The 23,830-nt window shown below is 33.9% G+C and overlaps 1 protein-coding gene across 8 annotated transcripts in view; it reads left to right on the top strand.

Moving 5' to 3' along the window:
- Positions 1–23,830, top strand: part of TRPS1 (transcriptional repressor GATA binding 1) — a 233,596-nt gene that overhangs the window by 21,190 nt on the left and 188,576 nt on the right. For 4 of the 8 annotated variants that reach the window (XM_039853824.1, XM_039853821.1, XM_039853823.1 and 1 more), the window contains exon 2: positions 22,858–23,786. In XM_039853824.1, coding sequence (XP_039709758.1) covers positions 22,860–23,786 — 927 coding nt within the window. In that variant the 5' untranslated portion in view covers positions 22,858–22,859. Of the gene's footprint in view, positions 1–18,196; positions 19,139–19,560; positions 19,718–22,857; positions 23,787–23,830 lie in introns of those variants that run through there. The other 4 variants (XM_039853820.1, XM_039853818.1, XM_039853819.1 and 1 more) reach the window with 2 other exon arrangements.

Consider the following 23,830-nt stretch of genomic DNA (forward strand, 5'->3'; position numbering starts at 1 on the left):
GACGGTTTCTCTGCATGGATCCTTATCAAGTTTTATCCCATTATCGAGCTTATTTTTAAATTAATTCTTTTTAAGGCCATGATTTTACACCCTCTATATTAATTTCTTTTTCTGGAAGTTCATATTATTAAGGCCATGTCGTAACACTTGAGTATTTTTAGTAGAGCTGCTTTTAAGTTCCTTACTACGAAAGGTTGTAGTAAGGGTTGAATTTTATTGAGTCATATAATTTTATATCTGTTTCATTTTTACCTTGAAGATTCCAGTATGCCCAACCTAAAGAAAACAGTTGATATATATAGCTGATGCAAGGAGGCCATTTTATCTTGTACATGAGATGATTTATATATTGATGCCTTAGTTAATTTTAAATTTAAAAAAAAAGAAATTGAGATCTTACTTTTTATCTTGTAACAGATTAACTTCTGTATTGCTTTCTATAGGGAGAGAATTTGCTAAATTGATTTCATAAGACAGTATAAAACTGGAGATGTTTAATTGGAAAAAAATTGACCCTTAAATATATATTAAATGATTTAATACAGTAAATCTTTTTAAAAGTAGTATGTTGGAAAAAACTAATCTTATGATAAAAAAAATCGACAATACTAAACCAGTTGTTAGTAAGTACTGTTCTGTCCTCAAACTTCTTAACTAAATAATTACCCTGTGAAAACCAAGGTACTCAAGTCAGCGTCGGGAACACTGGTTCTCATATGTAAATAATAAACACTGTGTTCACCATATATTTTTCTTGCTGTTAGAGCAGCCAGCCATTCCTGCAGTTGAGAAGGTACTTATTACTTCAGTGGTCAGAAATGCACATCACAATGTTTTTTATCCTTTTTAGGTATTTTTTGTTGTTGTGTTTTTCAATTATTTGAGCGCTTTGGGCTCTTTCCAAGCTTATTTGTTCTCCAGATACATATAGTACAAATGAAAGTGAAGTTTCAGCCATCCTATTGCCCTATGGGACATGTGATTGTCTGGAATAGGCTTGCGTCCAGCTGTGTTTAGAAGATCAATCGGTCGTAGCTATGTTTTCCTATCTAGTGTGGCTTTGTTGGAATAAAATCAGAATTAGGGTAAGTCCTACTTTCTCTAGTTTACAGTCAACCCAGCTATAGGCCGTGAGCCCCAGCTGGGAACAGGTTGTGGGTGTAGAATCCATTTAAATTACATATGTAAAACAGGTTTGGTGAAGGCTAAAGTGCTGTGACATTATTTATTATTATGTTAATAGTTATAATCATTGTTCTGTTTTTAATCTTTTAAATTTTCATATATCATTAACAATGGGAGGGAGTGCTTGCTCATTTAGACTGTTCAAAATGGTGTTTCTAAGGCCTTATTTTTTTCTTTTAATTTAAAACATTAAAATTAGGATATATACAAAGTGGAATTTTAGCTGTCAACTATTGTAGGGGAAGAGTGACATCAATTATTTCAAAAAGACTAGTTGGCATCATTCTCTTGGAAGAGTATATGCCTTAACCAATCATCAGTTTTTACGTTTCGATTTCTGTTGTATAAGTTTTGGTGTTCAAAGGTACTCTGAATTGTAAAAGTTTTTGAAAGAAATATTTATGAATTATTGTATATCTGTGCCTTATTCCTTGGGTCTTTAATGACACATGCCGTCATTTTTATTGTAAATTGTATTAATGCTTAATTTTAATACATGATTTTTTAATACATGACTTTTTGAAAGTCAGAGATTTCCTGTCATAGCTTATTTACTTTTTGTATCAATTTCATGACATTTCTTCCTCTTCTCCCAAATGAGTCTTACAGAATTCCCCTTCAGAATTAATCACTGTTTTATTTGTTCATAGGTTGTGGTAACTTGGTCAGACTGTATCATACCCATCCTTAGGAGCAGGAATAAGTTATTCTCTCTGGATATTTCAGAATTTATCTTTTTTTTTTTTCTTATATAGAGCATGTGCTACATGATCATAAGTACTTTGTGAATAAAAATGATTTGTTACTGCTGAGGTCACCCGGTTTTTCCACAGGAGAATAATAAATAGTCATGTGATTTCATAGCCTCTGTAGATTGTACTGTATGGAACAGTGATTCTGAGGCATCATTTGAAAACATACAACCTAAAATTTCAAGTTGATTCTGTGTGTGTGTGTATTCTCTTTCTTTTCCTTTTTGAGAAGTAAGCATGTTTTTAACATCAGCAATAAAAATTTTACTTATTTACAAAATATGTCTATTAAAGGAATAACAATATAATTAAAATTAATGGTTTCTTTTTTTAAAGGTTAGAAGCTCAAAGCATTTACTTAACAGTGATACATGAGAGATGTCATTCATAGTTTCTAGGGAAATTACAGTAAACCATTGGAATTGTTTTTATTTGTTAGAAAAGAGATCCCTACTGAGAGCACCAACCCTAAATTTTGGTTGGCAAAAGCTGCCATTGAATTATACTTGGAATGAAAAATTCACAAGTCCCTTAACTAAGGGCTAGAATTTCTCATTTTGTTATGCAGATTGTCAAATAACGGAGGAAGTTCTAGAAATCACTGAAGAATTTCCAAAATGTGACTGTCATAGGGTCTGAATGATAATGGTTCTCTGAATTCTTTATCATTTAGACACAGTTCCCTCTATATTTTGTTGTAGATTAAAGCTCATCTGTATATTTGTATTTATATTTTTGGTTATACATTTATATAGTATTTGGTAATAAGTATTGCATACTTTAAAAATACTCATAGTCCTAAGACTTTAGAAATTTAGAAAACTGAAAATGGAGCTTTTCATCCCCGTATCACAGTTGTGTTTCAATGTAGATCTTCAGTAACTAGAAGCCGTTTCTATGTTCTGGTAATTTTATAACCCATTTTGAAATGCACTTGTTGACCTCATTGTAATTCCACGTGCCTCTAATGAAAGGCATGTGAAGGTATAGATTGCAAGAATGAGCTGTGGTTGGTCCCTAACCCAGAACCCACTAGTGTATTTGCTAAAACAGAGTTTTCCAAAATTTAAATGATGTCACATTTGAAAGCGATGCCAAGAAACAATGTGGCAGTTTCTAAATTTTGTGAAGCTAAAATCCTTGGTTACAAGAAAGAGTACATGTCACAGATGAGTAGTTAGTAATGACTTCAGTTTAGCAGGAAAAGAGCAATTCCCATATGCTGATTCTAGTCTCGTAGCAAAGAATGTTATAGAAAGATTGCACAGTCTCTAACAAGCTGTGAGTTAATGTGACAGTGTCAGTGGATCTAGTTCCATAAGGAGAACCACATTTCTTCAAAAATATTTTAAGTTATACAGAAAACTTGCTACAAATGAATCTGGACTATTGCCCACTGTACCCCTAACCCCCCAAGTGAAGCAGTAATATTGAGTTTAGTTAAACAAATTGTTTGGGACTGCCTGAGCCTAAGTACCTGAATATCTAATAAATAAGTCTCATTGTCAGACTCTGAACCTCAGAGGCTTACCTCCTAAATAAGGGCGAGTGTATAGAAACAAGGGTTACCCACCTTGAACCTTAAGTAGCCAAGACTTATTTTTCAGTTCGTCAGTTTACCTCGCACTGAGAGCCACTTCCAGTTTTAACATAGACTCCATCCTTCAACATTTATGGACACTTTAGAAGTCAAGAAAATGAGGTCAAGTTGTATCGCTTTCAAACCTTTGAAACATGTACTGTGTAAGTCTTTGGCGTGATAGATTTGTTATCAACCATTCACTTCCATGGCCATTCCCAGAAACTTGGCCTCTTGTGCAAGTTCATATTGGCACTGTGATTTCCTTGCTGCTATGAACGCTTCAAAAACTAGTGGATTTAATTTTGATTTTGAATAGTAGGCTTGACTCCCTTTAAAGCTTAGAACTCAATGCTCATCATTTTGCAGTTGCTAAGATTCTTAGAGGCAGAGATGAGGAGGAGCTGGGTAGTGAAGAGAGGGTCTGTTTTCTTCAGTGATTTAGAAAAACGTGTATTCTCTAACATGAAATAAGATGACCTTTTTCAAATTTAGAGAATATTGTTTTATTAGTATACTAATGAGACTGTCTCTCTTTTTCCATTTAAGATATATAGTTGGATATTAGGAGAGGGACGTACATAAAATTTACAGTCCATCATGAAGAATTTTTACAAAATGCATTTCATAAAAGAGATTTCTTTCCTCTGAAAGCAATTATAAGGTTGATAATTAAATGAGATGCTAATACGATTATATTTAAATAATATTTTCCAGTCTTCCCATTGCTTAAGACATTCCTAGGTTGCAGACTCTGGCATTAAGGATTTCTGAGTATTGTCCTATTGTGTGATTTGATGGATTTTGGCCGCTCCTCCTTCCTCCTCCTCCTCTCCTCCTCCTTCTCTTTTTTTTAAGTCATATGACCATGAATTTACTTTTTCAAGAACTACCTTGCCTCCTAATAGATGCTGGCACCTTGATGCCATTCTTCATTCAACATACAGCGAGCTCTCACTCTGTGCTAATGCTAAAAGTTTATAGCGGGAGAAGAGTGCAGAATATACCAACCATTATAACACACTGCCTTTTACAGTGTATTATCTTATGCGTTTGATTTGTACCTTCTTCTCTTTTCATTCCCTTAAAAAATATCTTTGTAAAGTAGATAGGTTCTACATATTCTAGGAATCAAGACAATACAGATACTTTCAAAGAAGAGAATAAAAACCTGGCCAGAACCACTCTTGATTTTGGTTTATATGCTTTTGTGGTCCTTTGAGTGTGTATGTAACTTCATATGTGTAAGTGTGTGGATTTTTCTCTATATTTATTTTGTCCAACCTTGAAAAAGAGGCATTTTTGCCAGGAGTTGCTTTTGGAAGTACAAGGAAATCACTGCCCAAAACTTTTTGCAAAGCCTATTATCTCAGACTTGAGAACAGTGCCAGATTTTGGGCTAAAAATGCAGTTGTCTTGTGCCTGAAAGTACCTTCGTGGCCTTAACCCAAATTCTCAGGTCAGCTCGTTCTATTCCTTGCGCTCATGCCTTTAGGTTCTCCACTACGGAATCCTAGAGTAATTGTTATCACTGGGCACAAAGAGGACTAATATATACCTAAAAATGACCTGATTTTGGAGTGCTCATACTTTAAAAATAACTTCCACCTGGATGGGGAGCAACTGGGAGACATGTTACCAGGATGCAGTGCTTTAAAGTGGAATTGTTGATGAACGTTTAGTTCCTAAATTGGAGATTTGTCTACAGATCTGGCTTGAAATAAAGAGGTGCATTGTGTTGAGGTTCCCTGACCATTATTTTTAACTATTGATTTACATGGATCAGAATGACCTAGCTTTCAACTAAGTTCTGAGTGAGCTCCCAATGGGACTAGAATGATCTGGGATCCTTTTGGAAGGCTTGCTTTTAAGTTATTTTGGAAAACTTCATAAAATGCTGCAGGTCTAAGACCTTAAGATTAGAATAGGTTTGGGATCAACAGGGCTAAAATAAAACATTAAGTATGGGCAGGCAGTTCAGAGACAAACGGAAAAAAAAAAGGGGTGTAAAGTAGCTGTTACTCAGTTGATTAACTATTTTTATCCTTTCAATAAACTTCACTAAACTTATTCATTAAATTTCAATAACTTTAATAAGTTCACTCAAATATTTACTGAGCAGCACCTACTTATTTATAGGTACTTTACTTGGTCATGAGAAAATCAATATGAATGACCACAGGAGACACTGTCCAGGCAGGAATATAAATATCAAAACATAAATAAAACATTAATAATCATAACTCCAACTTAAACTATAGAAGATATAGTGACACATAAATGCCTAAATAATCCAGTATTGTTAATGTCTCACAAATATATACCAGCATCCTGTCATTGAACTGGAAAGATTTTTCTGATGTTTTTAAAATTATTCTTTTAGTTATGATCAGAGTTGAAATGTACTTGATTTTTCTGAGATATCTAGCAGCTCTTCATTTTTCCCCTTTCTTCAGTGTGCGCTTCACACCAGGTGTAGTTTGGTTTCCTAATCTCTTTTATTCTAAACTTCAAGTGGGTTCCTGTTTTCTGCAAGTGGGATTCAAGATTCTAACTTAACTAACTTTCAAAACCACATATGTTAATAACCCAGATATTTATTTATTTACTTACTTACGAACATTGGTTGATAACATCTATAAATTTCAGGTGCACATTATAATTCGATATCTGTATACTCTATTTTGCACTTACCACCAAAAGTCTAAGTTCCTTCCGTTGTCATACCTTTGCCCCCCTTTACCCAATTCTCCTTTCCCCCAGCCCCAGAATCTTCACTGTCCCTTGATGTATGTTTATATTGGAGAGCGACCCTGTTTCTCTTACTCCTGTTTGCTACAATGCCTGTGTTTTTTCTCTCTCAGAGCTGTGAAATTCTTCTTCTCTCTCAGGATCATCTCCACTGTCATTTCTAAATGTTTCCACTGCTGTTGACCACAATATTTAATTATGAGTGAAAGAAATAGTGGAAATACTAATAACATTTATTAAAAGTGGTAGACATTAGAACTTACTGTTTGTCTTCAAGGGTATTTATTGTTCACACTGCCGATTTTGAAGTAAAGTCTTATCTCATCCTGTGTTGTTACTGAAATGTTTACTGTGATCCATATTTCTTTGACAGAGGGAGCTAGTTTCTTAAAAACAATAATTTCTCATAAAATTTCTCTTTTTGGCATTCAGCAACATCATTTTAAATGTAAATGTAAAGTCAATAAACAGACTTTATGAATGAATTAATTGATTTGAAGTTTTAGTATGAAATGCTCTTGCCCATGAACAGAGTGTATATAGTGTGTATATGATATTTGTTGTTGCTTTGGTAGTTTATTTTCCAGTCTGATGAACAAGAGTGGTTTCTTAAGCCACTAATACTCTACATTCATGGCATAGTAAACAGGAACTTTATTGAGAATTAAATGTGTCAACTTGTGCTTCATAGCCAGAATATCCGGCTTTTGTGAAGAAATCAATTTTAAATGAATTATATATATGCTTATATACATTAATATATTAATATATAAATAAGCATAAATTAATTCAGAATATAATTATATTTCCAGCATTATATTTAATTATTATGATAACACAGTATAAAAATGATTGTCACTATCTTATCAGTCAGTACAATAGTTGCATCAAAATAAGAGGCAATATTTTTAATATTAAATTAATTTTTAACTCTTATGATTTTTCCATAACATATTATGTAGAAATTTTATTCTTAGTCTTGTAGTTAACACTTTATATGAAGAGTTAATCTTCCTACATATACCTATAAACATACATATATACAAACATTGGTTAAGTTTTGTGAACATATATGATATATGAATTACATAATATTTTCAGTAAAATAGGAATTTTCCACAGAATTTATGGTGTAATCCTTTAGTTTCTAGAATTAAAAAATTTAACCAAACACCACTGAAATTGCTAACACGACTGAACCTCTTCAATTCCGTTAAGAAGCCACATTTCTCCCTTAAGAGAGAGAAGGGGCTTTCTGCTTGCTCTTCTGCCTGAATCACTCAGTCCTGTCTTTTCACCTGGCCAGCTTTTGCTTTTAGTTTGTAGTCATTTTTCTCCCTTTCTTGCTATAACAAATCTGGATTAGGCACCTGTCTGCCCTGTTTTTCTTTTCTCTGGCTAGACTATAAACTCACTGACCGCAGGCTTCATGTCTACCTCTTCACAGTTTATTCTCGCCACCTAGCTCAATGCTTGCAAAAAATATACATTGTATGAATAAATGTGATGTTAATTTATTCTTGACTTTAAGCATCAGATTTCATAGCGTATGGTCAGTTTTGTAAAGTTGCTCAAAAAAATAGGATTTGGTGCTAAATGGGTACTGATGCCATCAGATATACTTTACCTTGGCTTCTGGGAAAAAATTCTGATAGCAACTTGGTGGGTAATCATAAGTTTTTTCCTGACAGGGAAATGAAGGATGCACAAAGGGATAAACTACGGGATGTTTTGACATGGCTCACTTATTCTAAGTTTAAGTTGCTGAATCAAAGACCTAAGCAGTTCTCTTTCAAGTTGTATTCCTGGTCATCAGAAAATATTCTTGAATAGTGCTATCCTGTAGGTTGTTAACTATCTAGAGTACTTCCTGTGGTTTTTCAGCATTCATACACTGGGCTGTAGGCATTGCCTTCCAGAGTCCGCCTACACTTTTAGCTCAATTGGATCATAATGGTGATACTTTGTGAAGGAGAAGTCCATTTTTATTTCCACAAACAGAGCAGGATACTTTGAGACCTACAACCTGTTTTATTTCTCCTCAGAATATGGTAAACACTTAAAAGGCTACAATTTTCTAGAGACTTAAATAAGATCTCACTTAAAATATAATTTATTCAATTTCAGCCTTAAAGCAGGGCATTTTTGATATTAAAATAACGTTAAAAGTACTGTATGTTACTTTCATGATATATCAGTTTTTTTCATTGTCATTTTATTAACATATTTTATTTTCTGAATAGCACCCTGATTTGTAGGCTAAATAAATAAGGCATCATTTGCAGGTATAAAGATCATGATAGTATCACCACATACCAGTAATATTTGTTTAGGGGAACTCTGCAGTTATCTGATTTTGAAATAACTAAATGAACTGTTCTTATGAATTATTGTGTCAGTTCAAAACAGTAGAAGCAGTTAATTTTCAATAATACTGCCTAGTGCCACAATTTTCTAGGCATCGCGTTGTTCCTTTCACAAAACTTTTCTCATCTACCTGTAAACTTCTTTTCTGTGATCAGCAGTTGAATGCATAGAGCATCAATGCCATGACATCTAGAACACATACAGTGTTAGTAGATGCAGGAGCAGTCAACTAATTCTTATTTTACTTAAACCACATGTTCTTAAGCTCGTTTAGGTGACTGTATTTTTAGACTTTATGATTCTCTTTGAGGAACTCCATGAAACAGTGTTAAATTATCATATACAAACCTGGAGCCATTTCTGTAGGATAAAATGTGATTCTGTTATATGTCTGCTTGTACTTATAAAACAAATATGAAATGCCACATGAAAGTTTTCAGAAATAATATTTTCAAGTTTCTCTGTTAATGTTTGTGTGTTGCTTATTCATTCTTTTTCAGAAGCCATGTGATAATAAAAGCCAAAGTCTTAAGAAATTATTAACCAGGTGGAAAGTTTAGAACTGACTGAATTTTACCTATTAACTTATCTTTTTATGCAAGATGAGAAATACGCATCATTATTTGATCTTTGAGATGGAATATCTTATTACATAGATTGAGAACAACTACTTTCGATGAAGGTAGAATCTGCCACGTTTTATTTAAACAGCAGTTCTTCAGCACTATAAAAATATTTCGAATTTAGACATGTGAATTCACTGAAACAGCCACAGTATTATTTTATTGGCTGTTTTTCATCTGTTCCATCCAGTCTTCTAAGGTAAGCAAGTTACTTTATCCCCTTTTCAGTTCAGTTTTCTCATTTGTAAAACAGGGTTCATAGACTCCCTGCAGGCTTTAGTGAGGACTAAATGAGAAAATTATGTGGGCCAGATGCAGATGGTTTGTACATAGTAGGTACCGACAACAACATATTAGTTCTTTTCCAACTTGACTTAGTTTGTCTCTGTGGTCTAATTGATGTACACTACAAATGATATATTTAATAACTTCAGATATGTGTCTTTGCTTTGCCACCTTCCACCACCACCACCACCAACAACAACAACAGAATCAAAGACAGAGCTCTCTTCTCTTATTTCCTTGTCTGTTATCGTCTCTCTTCGTAAGGTAGCTGTTGTTTTTCATACTTGTTTTTGCCTCTCATCTCTTTTGAAATCTTTTACGCTTTCAAATCTCTTTTGTCCAGAATTCTGTTTTCTTCTCTCTTCATTTCTCTTTTCTTTTTTATTCTGCCACCTAGTTGTGTACTTTGGTGCATCTGGGCTCTTCGTGGCCTGAGTAGCCAGTGACAGCATTCCACTCCGTTGGATGGCTCGGTTTGCCCATTAAGAAAAAGCAGCTGAAATGTTTCTTGTCAACTTATTACTCTATGATCCCTGCAGAGCAACTGCTGTGTCATTGAAAAGTCATACACACGCACATGCATACACACATGCATACACACTCTAACATTTTTGCTAAAAAACTCACAAATCGTAAATCTATAGCTCAGTGAGTTATTACAAAATAAATAGTCTTGTGTAACTATCTCTCATGGAAACAAAGAGACATTGCTCGTACCCTACAAGCCTCCTTGTGTTTCCTCCTGTTCTCTGTTGCCTTCTCTCCCCCAGGAGTTAATCACTCTCCTGACTGCTCACATTTTAGATTGATTTTGCTTGTTTTTGAACTTTGCATGCATTGAAGTACTTTATTCATGTCCATTAAAAGAGTGCATTCTTTTGCGTCTGACATCTCACATTCAGCATCCCGTTTGTGAATTCCTCTAGTTGTTATATGTAGTTTATTTTTGCTGCAGGATAATATTCTATTGTATGACCATGTATTTCATTGTGTAGTAACACACAACTTTCTAATCTGTTTGACTGGTGATGTACATTTGGGTTGTTTTTAGTTTTGACAGTTCAAATAATGTTGCTGGGAGCATTCCTGTGAATGTGTATATTCTCTTCTGCCTCATCCTAGTTCTTTAAAAGTCAAACTGTTATTTATTTTTATATATTTTGCTATTAGTACAGAACATTTTGAATTTGGAATGCTAGGGAATGCACAGTGAAAATTTTGTAAGTAAAATTTGTATATAAAAAGGTACATAATTATAGTAAATACACATTTAATAAATACATTGAATATCATATGATATTCATACATAATCACTATTTATGCATTTATTGCTTTATGACCATGAATTCAGAGCCGTGTATCTCATTCTTTTTTCAGTGTAAATAAAGAAAAAATTAATGCTTTGGGTCCCTTTATGTTTTAATAGGGTTTGTTATTTATTATGTTGATTAGATAACGTTAGCATTACTCTAGCTTTTATTCTTGCAAGTCTATTTATGTCAAGAGATTTAGGTCTTCCTTGAAGAGATAAGCAATATGCAGAAGTTTCTGAGTGTGCTAACATCCGTATATCCAATAAGAACTTTTGTGAGTGCCTAATCTGTAGTAGGCTGGTCTCAGTCAGGAGGGCCATATTAGTATTACTCAACTTTTTAAAAACTTACATGTCTTTTGCTGTATGTGATAGTCTATTTCCCTGTAATTATCATTATTATGGTATGCTAATGTTAATGATGGAAGTGTATTCTAGCCTCAGATGTGTTGCACTTGGGAAAAACTTGAATTGTTGATTACTTATAAATATTTAAGTATATGAATTATTTTATATCATTATATATTAACATAGTCACATATATGAATAGATATATATTAATATTTTTAATTATAGTAATATTAATAATTATATTTTCTGGTCTGGAGGACTTCACAGTCTAGTAAAGTAGCCTAAAACATAAACATATAATTACATTGTATTGTGGCAAGTAACTTAAAAGGAGACATGCATAAATTGCCACAGATGATAGTGACAAAAACTCACTTTTTCTTGGGGGAATTGTAGAGAGTTTTGCATTTGGAGACTTAGATAATTTGGTAACTTTATTGATGTACTAGGTGTTATGAGGCAAATCCAAAAGTTAGGATACCTAGTAAGTAATGCATGAGACTGTTGGGAAGATTGTATATTCACTTGACACAACTATAGAACAAATCAAATACAATTGATGGGAATCTTATTAACATTCACTCCAGAAGACTATTCTCTTATAAATTTCTTAAAGTGTTATCACTTTTATATCTATGAATGCATTGCTCGATTATTGTTCATAAAAATACTAGAGACACAAGGAAGCTTGTAGAACATGAGCAATGTCTCTTTGTTTACATGAGGTCCACCATGGCTTTAGACCACATGAGACCCAGCTCGTCCACGTGCTATGTCTGCCACCTAGGCAAGTGGTTTGTTTACCTTTTCCAAGTCTTAGCTGCTTCATCGGTGAAATTTGGCTAATTAAAGTATCTTACTCAAACAATTGTTAATGAAAATGAAAATTGAATGAGATAATGTGGTCTCGGCATAGTACTTGACTTGTAGTAACAGTAAACATTCAGGTTATACTGTACATCAACATTCAAGATTGTGAACCTAAAATAAAAGTCTATTTCTGACTTTTGATTTCTTTCAACACTCAATTAGATTTTGAAGGAACTATTTGTAAAACACCTGAATCTGCAGTTAAATATATGTTTTTCCCTTACTCTGTTATGACAGGTGTCCACACAAAGATTGATGGTGAAAAGAAATTACTAATTGGGGTGCAGTTGGTGAAAATCTTTTCTAAAGGTGTGTGTGTATGTGTGTGTGTTTAGATAGATTCTTAAGTATGTATTGAACTTGAATGTGAAGATTTGCTAGATTACCTGTACAAAATACTTAATGAGATAATTTCTGCCCTAATTCCATAGCCCCCCACATATGTATCAAATTGCTATTCTTTCTATGTGAGTGAGTAAATCAGGCACTGTGGGGGCCCTGGAGTAACCTGGATATGACACTTGGACCTCACTGTGACCTCACTGCCATGTCTGGCTTAGTGTTTAAAATTAATTTAAAATTAATTCCTTTTCAGATTTACTTCGGCATCTCCCTCATCTACTTTTAAATTTATTTTTAATCTTTTGTTTTAATCTTTGGGGGTAGGAGCGATACAATAACAATGAAACAAAATCCAAGGGCTTATAAAACTAGGGCCTGGGATTCGCAAGGGTGAAAGAGGCCACTCTCTGTACACATAATTTCTTATGCATCATCCGGAAGCGTGAATCAGATTGATGTTAAGCTAGACTACAAAAGGATGCAATGAAAGACTCGGTCCACACTAGAGGTGCATTTCCTGAATGCGGTCCAGGCATTCTATCCTTTCTTATGCGTACAGCTGAATCTGGAGTTGGAGACCGAATTGAATTGGGAAGAATGATATTTAATAATAACAGGGGAGCATGTTAGTTAGACATATTCTCTCGGGTATCTGCAAGCATTTGAGAACTACGGATTGTATCTATATGAACTCTTGGTCCCTCAACACAATCCTGAGTCATAATATTTCATTAAAGTCGTTGCAATATTTCAGTCCCTGACTTAATTTTAATCAGATAAAATTTAGGTTACCCTGAAAGAATGAGACAAATTTAGTATGCAAGTCGGTAGTGTTTTAAATTGATTAACTGTAGTGGGCAATATCAGAAACAATAACTGAAAAAAAATAGGGCTTCTTTATGCAATGATATTTGTATAAACTATTTAGCTCAGAGATAACATTGGGCTTATATATGTATGTATAATTTGGACATCTGAGATCGTATTATACATAGGTGTTTATCTCCTACCTTTTTTACTCAGTGTTCTATCATGGTTGTAATCTTCTGCCACTACACATTCTTTTAAAATACTGATTCTAAATTGTTCATGATAATGGAATCTGATCTTCTTTTAATGTTGCTAAACATACTAGAAACAGAAAAAAAAAAAGCCCTTCAAAATGGCCCACTTCAGATCAAAGCATCTTAGCTTTCTCGTCAAGGCAATGAAGAAATACTGTTTTGTTTAGAAATATTACATATGCTTTAATGTCAGTAATTTTCTTCCTCAAAAATTAGTGTTTAGATCAGCATCTCCCACTGTGCTCAGCGGAACATTAGTTTTGTTGCTAAGTGGCATGTGACATAAAGCCGGATGATATTGGAAAATTCCAATGCAGATTGAACAGACTCCCTACTCTAAAAACCCTAGGACTTTTCAGAGCTATAATCACTAGTATACATTGTGGATCTCTGAAGAGGGGACATAAAGTATACAGTGTCCACTAAACTTAATTTGACCAAAGAATGGCCTTACATTTCTTTTTTTCTTTTTTCTTTTGGAGCTAATAGCATGGTCAGAACATAGAGAAGATTCTTGAATTTCTTGGCATCTGTGCTTAAATAGTTGCCATAGTAAAACCTACAACAGAGCCTACCTAAACTTGGGTTGAGCAGAGTTAGTTAGAATGTTCTGAAATAATGGTTTATTCAAAACAAAGTTCTTACAGCTGAAGATTTCTAAGCCTATTACCTACCCGAATTACAAAGGGATTCTGCATGTACTTTCTTTTTTAATACATAAAACTTTTCTCATCTTAGGAGTCAGGCCAAAGTGGTTTATTCTATTATCAGAAGTTGCTTTCTTGTTTTAAAATGCTTTCCATTGAAAAAAATGATCAGTTTTCTTTGGAAAATTTCAAGGTACTTAACAAAAGAAAAAAATGATTCCAGCCTGTGTGTGTATAATTTGATTTTATCAGAAGGGAAAATGATACTAAGTTGGTTACATTAACCATTTAACACTAACTAGTGTGGTACCTAAACCAGATTTCCTGTCACTAGTGTGTATTCTTTACACAGTGTGAAATATATTCATCAATATTATTTATTAATTTAAATGGACTTTTAAAAATACATAGAGAACAAAGGCCCCTGACCCCTGGAACTTACATGTGTAAAGCGACATCCTGAGCTTATTTATAATTCCCTTTAATTGCCTGTATGCATTTGCTGATTCTGCATGATATTTGTGCCTTATCTGTTGGACACTCCTGTGGTTCACGCATTGGACTATTAGTCCTCAGAAGGGTGAGGGCTTTTAATCTGCTTCTTGTGGAGCTTAGGGATGAGCACAGTGGTTTATGAATTACTGATTTCATGAGCAAGAACTGTTACATGTGATGTCTCAGACTTACTTCCCTTCACTTTGGCTATTTAATATATATATTTTTAACACACATATATATGTTATATATAATATATGTTAAATACCATATTGTGTTAAACATTTAACACATATATGTTTAAAAATATATGTTTATTATCAGTATAAGCACTCAATACACCTTCACAACATTTTAATTTTGTATCTAATTGCACTCTTAAAAAAATTAACAAAAATCTTGTTTAATACACTTGGCTTACCAGTGCTCTGAGGACAGTGACCATTCTAATAGAATCTTCATGGTAGGCATCCATTAGATACACAATACTGTATATGCGCATGAATTTACCAAATGGATTTGCAGTGATTGACACAGATTTCTTCTAGGAGAACTGAAACAGCTGTGAGCCACTTATATTGCTGGATTGAGTTAATAATTGCGATTTTTCTCTTTTCTTGAATAACAGATTGGAAAACAAATAAAAGAACATCAATAAATTAAAATTAAATCACCTTTAACATACAAAGATGTTTTTCAGCAAATGCTGGGAAGAGAGTCAAAGATCCCCGCAAAGCACTGAATCTATTTTTCTGTTATCAGTGGACATTTGATTTACATATAAATAAAATGTCAATTCACATCATAACCATGAAGATCAATAAATGCATTTATACTTTTCTTGAGCTATTCTTTTGAACTTAAGTGCTATGTTTGGCCCTTTGCCCACGGATTAGTTGAAATATTCTTAAGTTTAACAAAGAAGGGATGGAGCTGAGCCTGGCCCATGCACACATGTCGAGTCAGATTGGCCTGTTTGAATCAACAGTTGTCACTGTAGATTATTTTAATTGTTTTTTTTTTTCTTTCTTTGAGAGAAAAGCAAAAGGAAAAATGTCCTATGTGGGGAAATGAATGGTTATGTTTCTTAATTTGCTTAGTGAAATTGCGATATTATTCAAATCAGAGTTTTTAATACATTTGCCTCTCACCTGTTATGAAAGGAAAAATAATTCAACTTTCCTTTTGATAATCCACGATGTATACTTGCTTTAATTATCCCCTTTAGTGAAATAGGTGCATGCTTCATTTTTTTCCAGATTTTGCAGTTTCATTTAGACTTCTAGCAGTTTTTGCAGTTTCATTTAGACTTCTAGCATAAAGTCTTTAAGGCAGGAAATTTTTTTTGTAATTTTCTTAAAAAAGTAAAACAGTCAATGAAATTTTCTATGATGTATATTGATATATGGAGACTCGTTTTGGCAAATATGATGTTATTACCAGTCTATCTCTTTTTACCTAGACTAGTACATTTGAAATGAGATATTTAAAATAAAGAGAGCCTAGCATGATGAAATAACAGCCCAATAAAATTTGTTTGGACCAGCATCAAAACTCTTTGAAATAGGATATCTAAATAGTGTGCATTTTATCTCAAAGAGGCTTGAGTTAGTTCTAGTGTCCAGATGACTATTAATGGGCTCTGTGCTCTGAAGCATATGTTAATAGAAATAATCATTTTGGATTAATTTGAATGAATTAATAAGAGATTTATTTGATGGGAGTTGTTTGAAGGTGATGATATTTAAATCTCAACAGGATTTAAGACGTCCAAAAATACCTTTAAAGATTCAGGAACAATCAATTCAGAGAGGGCAAATTAAACAGACATGGAGAGTGAGAACAGGATCCGACACTGGGTTTATGAAGTTTGAAGCCGTTTACAAAAAAAGCAATCTACCATTGAAGTATTGCCTTGGAATCTGAAGAAATAGAAAACATTTTAAACTCCCTCAGCAATTCTTGGGTTTTTGAATTGGATAAACAATGTTCTCTTGCATTTTATAGTTCACTTAAGCAATCTGATTTTGATCTGTATATATGGAGTAGACAGGATTCAGTTTTTTTTCTCTAAACCAGTGAGCAAACACATATGTTCTTGAAAAACTGAACTTTGTATGTTGTTCATATGGAAGCTATCTAGTTTGCTATAGGCCTCAAACTTGACCTCCCTTTTATTTTGCTATCACTTGCTTAATTCTTTAAATTCTTTGTGGGAGACTTTTGATCAAAAGAAACAATTTGCTATTCTTTTTTTTTCTTTTAATTTTTTAATAAAAGTTACATGTAATGTGTAACTAGTAACTCAGTACTCCGAAGCGGTTGGTACAAACAAGCATGGAAGAAATATATATTAAAAAGACAATCACGTCTTTCCTTTTTGTGTTAAGCTTTGATTTCAAATAGTTGAAAGTTTTATTATATGGAAAAGCAATAAGAAAAACGTCATGTGGTATTATATATTATGATGATAAGAACTGCTACTTGTAATAAAAATCATATTCAGCAGAATTTGAGACAGGTCAAATTATACCATCTTACTCCTCTTTAGTGTTGTTCAGGATATATGTATTCAAAATGATATTTGGAAAGATACTCAAAAGTTTTAACTTTCTTTGAGAAAGAGTAGTTCCTTATCATCTTTTCCTTTGCTTTTTAAAAAAATATCATTTTCTCTTAAATTAGTGATAAATAATAAAATTAGAGTCATCTTGGTGGTGTTTGGCACATAGTTGATGAATAAATGTTGGAGGAAATGAATAACTGAATGAATTGTAGGCATCAGTGGGATTTCTGTCACACTTAGATGCTGATGATTTAATATTTAAAATCTTTCAAAGATATTGGGTAAATATTTTCCAAGGTAGAACTTTAGAAAGTGCCTAAGCCGTTAATCAGAAGCATTATAGAGTCTTAGAGGCAGGGTACAATTTAGAAATAATTTATTTAGAGATAATTTATTATAATTCCCTCATTATATGGACAAAAACAGAGGTTCAGAAAAGTGAAGAGCTTGGCTTTGATCACGTTGGCAGGTGATTTGAATCAGGTTCAGAAACCGGACACGTGATTTCTGTATCATTCTTCCTCCTTAGGTTTTGATTTTATAAGGCCAAGATGCTACTAAGGACATTGAATTTATATCTCTTATCTGCAAGGAGTTTCTCATCTAACGGAAATAAATCCTAGTTCTCATCTGCTTTGGATGGATCTGTGATCTCAGTTTTGGTTGAGTAATTTGTTTGGTTTTCTATTGCAAGATTATTTGGAGCCAGAGCATTTCACAAATGTATATGTGTGTAGGTGTATATGTATGAAATAAAACTAAATCATTAATGGTTAATTCACAATATCTTCATAACAAGAGAAAACTCAGATTCCTCTGTTATCGAGATGCCATTCTGAGAACATGAGTCACAGTATTTTACAGAAAAATATTTTTTTCCATATATTTAAGCATTTTAATCAGTGAAATAAAGTAGTTACCAGAATTATATTTTAAACTCTAATGCTGATTATTTTCACTACATAAACCTGTCTAAATAATACTATAACATAGAAATAGTAGAGTATCCTATTATTTTCTGTAATATCTTTTACTAAAAATGCAAAGAAAGTTTTTAGATCGAAGTTTTAATTTAGAAAGAAATAATTAAGAGTAGAAATTTAGATTTTTGCAAATAGAATGACTTACATCTCAGTATTGGAAATTAATGGAAATAGAGCATTTTTAGGAAGCTAAATATATTTTTACCCTGCTTAAATATCTTGACAAAAAATATGCATTCATATTATATCTGCCTTTAAAGCATTCATGTATTTGTATAGGTGGAGAATGGTGTAAATGTGGGAAGGCTCACTATTACTCTCTGACACCCAGCAGCCCTCAGGCCAGTTTTTTTTTTTTTTTAAATCTCAATTAAATAGAGGACTGAAATGAAAAATCTTGATCCTTTTAGCTCTCTTTTAGATTCTTCAGCTCCTCCTTATCTAATTCATTTATCTCCATTGTCTAAATGGTTGTTTATAGTGGACCTACTGTAACTGGCATTTTGAACTTTTTTATAATAGTCAGTATGAGGGATATTGCTATGTAGTAAAATAAAAATGTTTAAAATGGAGTCACCAAAGTAGAAGATTAAGTCTCATTGATGTAATTTTGTATATATTTACTTGTACCCATTTATATATTTAAATTTATATTTATGGTACATCTGATATAATCATTAATGCGATATCTGCCTCGATAACTTGATTCAGTTAATAAAAAATCTGGTATAATGGTGGTTTAAAGCTAATTGAATCATGTATAAGCTTGTTTTAGCAAGAGCGGAAATAGAAGACTACTGAAAATAGCTGGAAAGATAACATGTGTCCTAGTGCTCAGTGTTTCTGCAACTCTTGGTAAGGCTTAGGTAGATCTGATACAGAATTCCTGCTGGCATCGAAACAGTTCTTCTCTGAGCCACATGGTGTATATACTCGTACTGTGAGTCTGCAAGGCACTGGCTATGGGTAGGTACTACTTCTTGTCTTCATCTTTGACTGCGCAGTGTCAGCACTTTATATTTTTTCTAGAAATCTGTCCCCTTCATGTTTACTAATCGAGGTCTTTTATCCCTACCTTAATGTAGGTAAGTATTATGATCCTTAGGGTTTAGGGGGTTTTAGAAGTTAAATATTTTAAATTCACCAACATCACAGTGTGTTGTAAAATGACTTCCATAATCTTTTATATCATATTCCTTCTTCTCCTGCTGCCCTGTTAAAACCCAGGGGTGTGAGAAGATCTTGCTCAAGGTTTGCTCATGCTTTTTATCAGATATCTATCAAGCAGCCTGCGGTGCTGGCATAGTACTGTATTTTAGGTGTGATACATTAAAGTGTATTTATATCATTTAGGAAGGAAACTTTTTTTTTGTTGTTTTGTTTTGCAGATGTACAGATCAGCTCTCAAAATGTCTTCTGTGTCTTCCGAGCGTCTTCTAAGACAATTGCATTAGCCTCCTGCTAGTTGACTAATAGATTAATAATTGTAAAAAGCATTCTAAAGCCACATGCCTTATGAAGTCAATGCTGGGTATGATTTTACAAGTATGTGAACTATTTTTTCAAGTGAAAATGTTAACTGGAAAAGTTCTTGGCACACAGTAAAACATCCTGCAATCTGTTATTTGTCTTAAAGATAATAACTTGAGGGTGGCTATAGTCTCATGGTATCTAACTTATGACTTGTTAGGGGAGTTTCGGCACTTAGAAGTATTGCAAATGTGCTTATATTTACATAATTTGTCATTCTGAAAAATTATAGTGATATAGTTCCAGTAAATTATTATTTTTTTCTATAACTACTTCAAAGTATAGTCAACAAAATTAACCATGGCATTTTTTTTTTTTAAAGCAACTAAAAAGAACAGTCCCTTTTCCCCCACAACAAAAAATAAAACCCAAATAACCTTTCTGATACTTCTTTGAAGTACTAGCAGTTTAACATTCTTTGCAATATATATTATTAAGGGCTCTATTCAGCATGAGGAGTCAGCGTTCTGAAGGTCTGTTCCTGGGTGGACAAAGGAACCGAAATTTTAAAGGCTGATAATTTAATTAAATCATATTTTCTTTCAATCACTATAGATGTTGGTTGAGTAGTGTTTAAATGATGACCCATTACTTTCCTTCATAATAACAATAAATCAGCAAGATTCAGGGTTTGTTTTTTCCTGCAAAATAAGTTAATTTTTTTCAATATTAACATATTTGTATCTACTCACTTTTAAGTATTTTATCTTAGTTCCCGTGATGTGTAAATTGTTGCTATTTTTTTCTCAGCACTTTGTTATTAAAATATAGGCATAAATCATTTTCTCTTTATTTTCGTAGAAGGATAATCTTAATGAATTAGAATACTTCATCCTCATTTCTTTATGAGTCTTGCTTTTATCTTTACTGTGTAATTTTATTTCATTTTGGTGTACCATTGTTAGGATTTATTTACATTAAGGAGAATATATTAAATTACAAATTTGGTTATTCAGTATTTGTTGAAGAAAAGATTAAATTGCCACATTACTAAACACATTATGTGTAATGGAAAGAAAACAAACAAACAGGAAGTTCTGGAGGGAAAGACCAGCGATGCTGTACCAAATCAACACATTTTTATATGTAGAAACAGCTATACTCTATAACCTGGAATGTCCTCTTCTATAAGCCAAATGAAAACGCTGTATTTTTTACTCTTATAACTTAAAATGATAACTGATTTCTTAAGCTGCCCTTTTATTTATTTATTTTTTTCGTTTTCTTTTTGTTGGCGAACTGTAAAATTGCCCTCCATGTGTGGGTACAAGTCCCCAACTTCTGTCACTTCTGTCAGAAAAATAGATGTCTCCTAAAACACCGAAATCAATAAATAAGACATGAAATGCAGACACTCAAAAGTAAATTGGCTGGCCAGTGTTCCGTGTTAGAGCATGATGGTAATGACACGAGGGCGAAGGCCACCTTCTCTCCCTCCATCCTCTGCCCCACAGAGGCCAGGCAGGTTTACGTTGCCTCATGACCTTCACCTGAAACTTCTTTCCTTCATTCTGTATGTGTTTTGTTGTTCTCTCAAGAGGGAGATTCTCTGAATTTTTGATGATTAACATTATCGGTATATAAGGAGAGTAATGTACTTTCTTAAGTACAGTTACACTGTTTTGACATTGTTCAGTAGAATGAGCCTTTACCTTGTAAACGATTCCTTATATCCTGACTAGTACATTATCTTGGTTCGGTGATTCGTATCACAGAAATTCTGCTTGACTAGCTTTTCAGAAGCGAAGGTCTACCCGTAGAACCAAAGCCGGTGTAGTTTCTCAGCCCTCGTGAGAAATTATAGATGAAAACCACTAAGACATGTTATTAATTTGGATTTTCTCATAACATTTTGGATAATCATGGTGTAAGTAACTCTGTTAAGTCTGTCCTTGTGGCAGAATTGACTAGTAAAGAAAGCTTGTTTTATTAGTCACAGGTGGATCTTTCCAAGAGACATTTGGGGTGACAGCTCACGCAGTACTTGGAGGTTTTCAGCTGGTGTATTAAGAAACACAGGCCATGAACCCCAGTTCTCGAGTAGCTTTTGTTACTGTGCTGTTTTATTGACACAACACACATTGTTTCTTATCTCTTTACACTCTTAGAGTTCTGATTCATTAGACTCCACTAGAGGAATTTGTCACAGCGTTCTTATTTGGACCCTACACGCTGATGCTGCTAACTCGATAGGCACAGTTGAGCTAGTGTGTGTATGTGACCCATGAGAAACTGCTGCCATTTTGCCATTTTTAGCTATAAAATGACTACTTCATATGGCTCAATTCAATATTTTACTTTAGTCAACGTCTGATGGTGGAATTGGTACTATTGGCATCAGGCTGTGCCTAGAAACCCGGGGCTTAGTTAGGTTCCCTAGCATGCTGGAGAGAGTTCTAGTAAAACCCAGCCTGGCTACTAGGAAGCATTCCAGGTCCCCCGAAATCTCAGGCAAGACCCCCGAACAGGGCTTAAAGAAATTTATCAAGAGGGAAGAGATGAAACATTTGTTATCCTCCATTTTTAAAAGTAGTGGGGACAGTTTTCACTGTTTATATAGCATGCTATTTCTGTTTTTTGACTACGATCATATTTTGGTTGAAACTATATTTATATCTTGGTTGCACAGTGTGAAACAATATTGAATTCCAATTTATGTTGTTTATATACACATATACATAGCATATAAATAAACATGTAATATATATTTATAAACATACACATGTATATATGATAAACATAATAGGTATACATATACATAATGTATAACATGTATAAATATGTACACACACAGATATATATGTCATTGACTATTACCGAAGAAAGAAATTGAGCAGAAAATATAATTGGCATGCAAAAATAAGTAATGGGAAGGATAGAGCTAGTAATGATAATTAATACTTTGGTATTCATAAAACCATTTTAAAATAATAAATGAGCCACTCTACAACAAAAGTGTTCTAAATGTAAATTGTTGGCTTTAGTTTCACTTTTTTGCTATTTTTAAAATTGATCTTCTTTCCCAGAGGAAGTTTTTTATTATGCACCTTAAAAATCCTTGAATAGACTAAGAATAAATAAAATATTCTAGATTAGTTTACATATGTGCAGCCTTCAAATAACCCTGTATTTTCCTTTTCCTTGTATTTTTATAGATATGGTCCGGAAAAAGAATCCCCCTCTGAGAAACGTTGCTAGTGAAGGCGAGGGCCAGACCCTGGAGCCAATAGGTACAGAAAGCAAGGTATCTGGGAAGAACAAAGAATTTTCTGCAGATCAGATGTCAGAAAATACGGATCAGAGTGATGCTGCAGAACTAAATAATAAGGAGGAACATCGCTCGCATGTCCAAGATCCATCTTCTGGCAGTAAGAAGGACTTAAAAAGCTCAGTCCTGAGTGAAAAGGCTGGCTTCAATTATGAAAGCCCTGGTACGGGAGGAAACCTTCCCTCCTACCCACATGATGAGGTGACAGATAGAAATATGTTGGCTTTCTCATCGCCAGCTGCTGGGAGAGTCTGTGAGCCCTTGAAGTCTCCTCAAAGAGCAGAAGCAGATGACCCTCAAGATATGGCCTGCACCCCATCAGGGGACTCATTGGAGACAAAGGAAGATCATAAGATGTCACCAAAGGCTACCGAGGAAACAGGGCAAGTGCAGAGTGGTCAAGCCAATTGTCAAGGCTCGAGCCCGGTTTCAGTGGCCTCAAAAAACCCACAAGTGCCTTCAGATGGGGGTGTAAGACTGAACAAATCCCAAACTGACTTACTGGTAAATGACAACCCAGACCCGGCACCTCTGTCTCCAGAGCTTCAGGACTTTAAATGCAATATCTGTGGATATGGTTACTATGGCAATGACCCCACAGATCTGATCAAGCACTTCCGAAAGTATCACTTAGGACTGCATAACCGCACCAGGCAGGATGCTGAGCTGGACAGCAAAATCTTGGCCCTTCACAACATGGTGCAGTTCAGCCATTCCAAAGACTTCCAGAAGGTCAACCGTTCTGTGCTTTCTGGCGTGCTGCAGGACATCAGTTCCTCGAGGCCCGTTTTACTAAATGGGACCTATGATGTACAGGTTTGTGCTTTGTGTCGTGATCTCTTTGTGCAGAAAAAGTTACT

Source organism: Pteropus medius, unplaced genomic scaffold (assembly GCF_902729225.1).
Source record: "Pteropus medius unplaced genomic scaffold, Ma_sr-lr_union100, whole genome shotgun sequence".
Taxonomy (NCBI): domain Eukaryota; kingdom Metazoa; phylum Chordata; class Mammalia; order Chiroptera; family Pteropodidae; genus Pteropus; species Pteropus medius.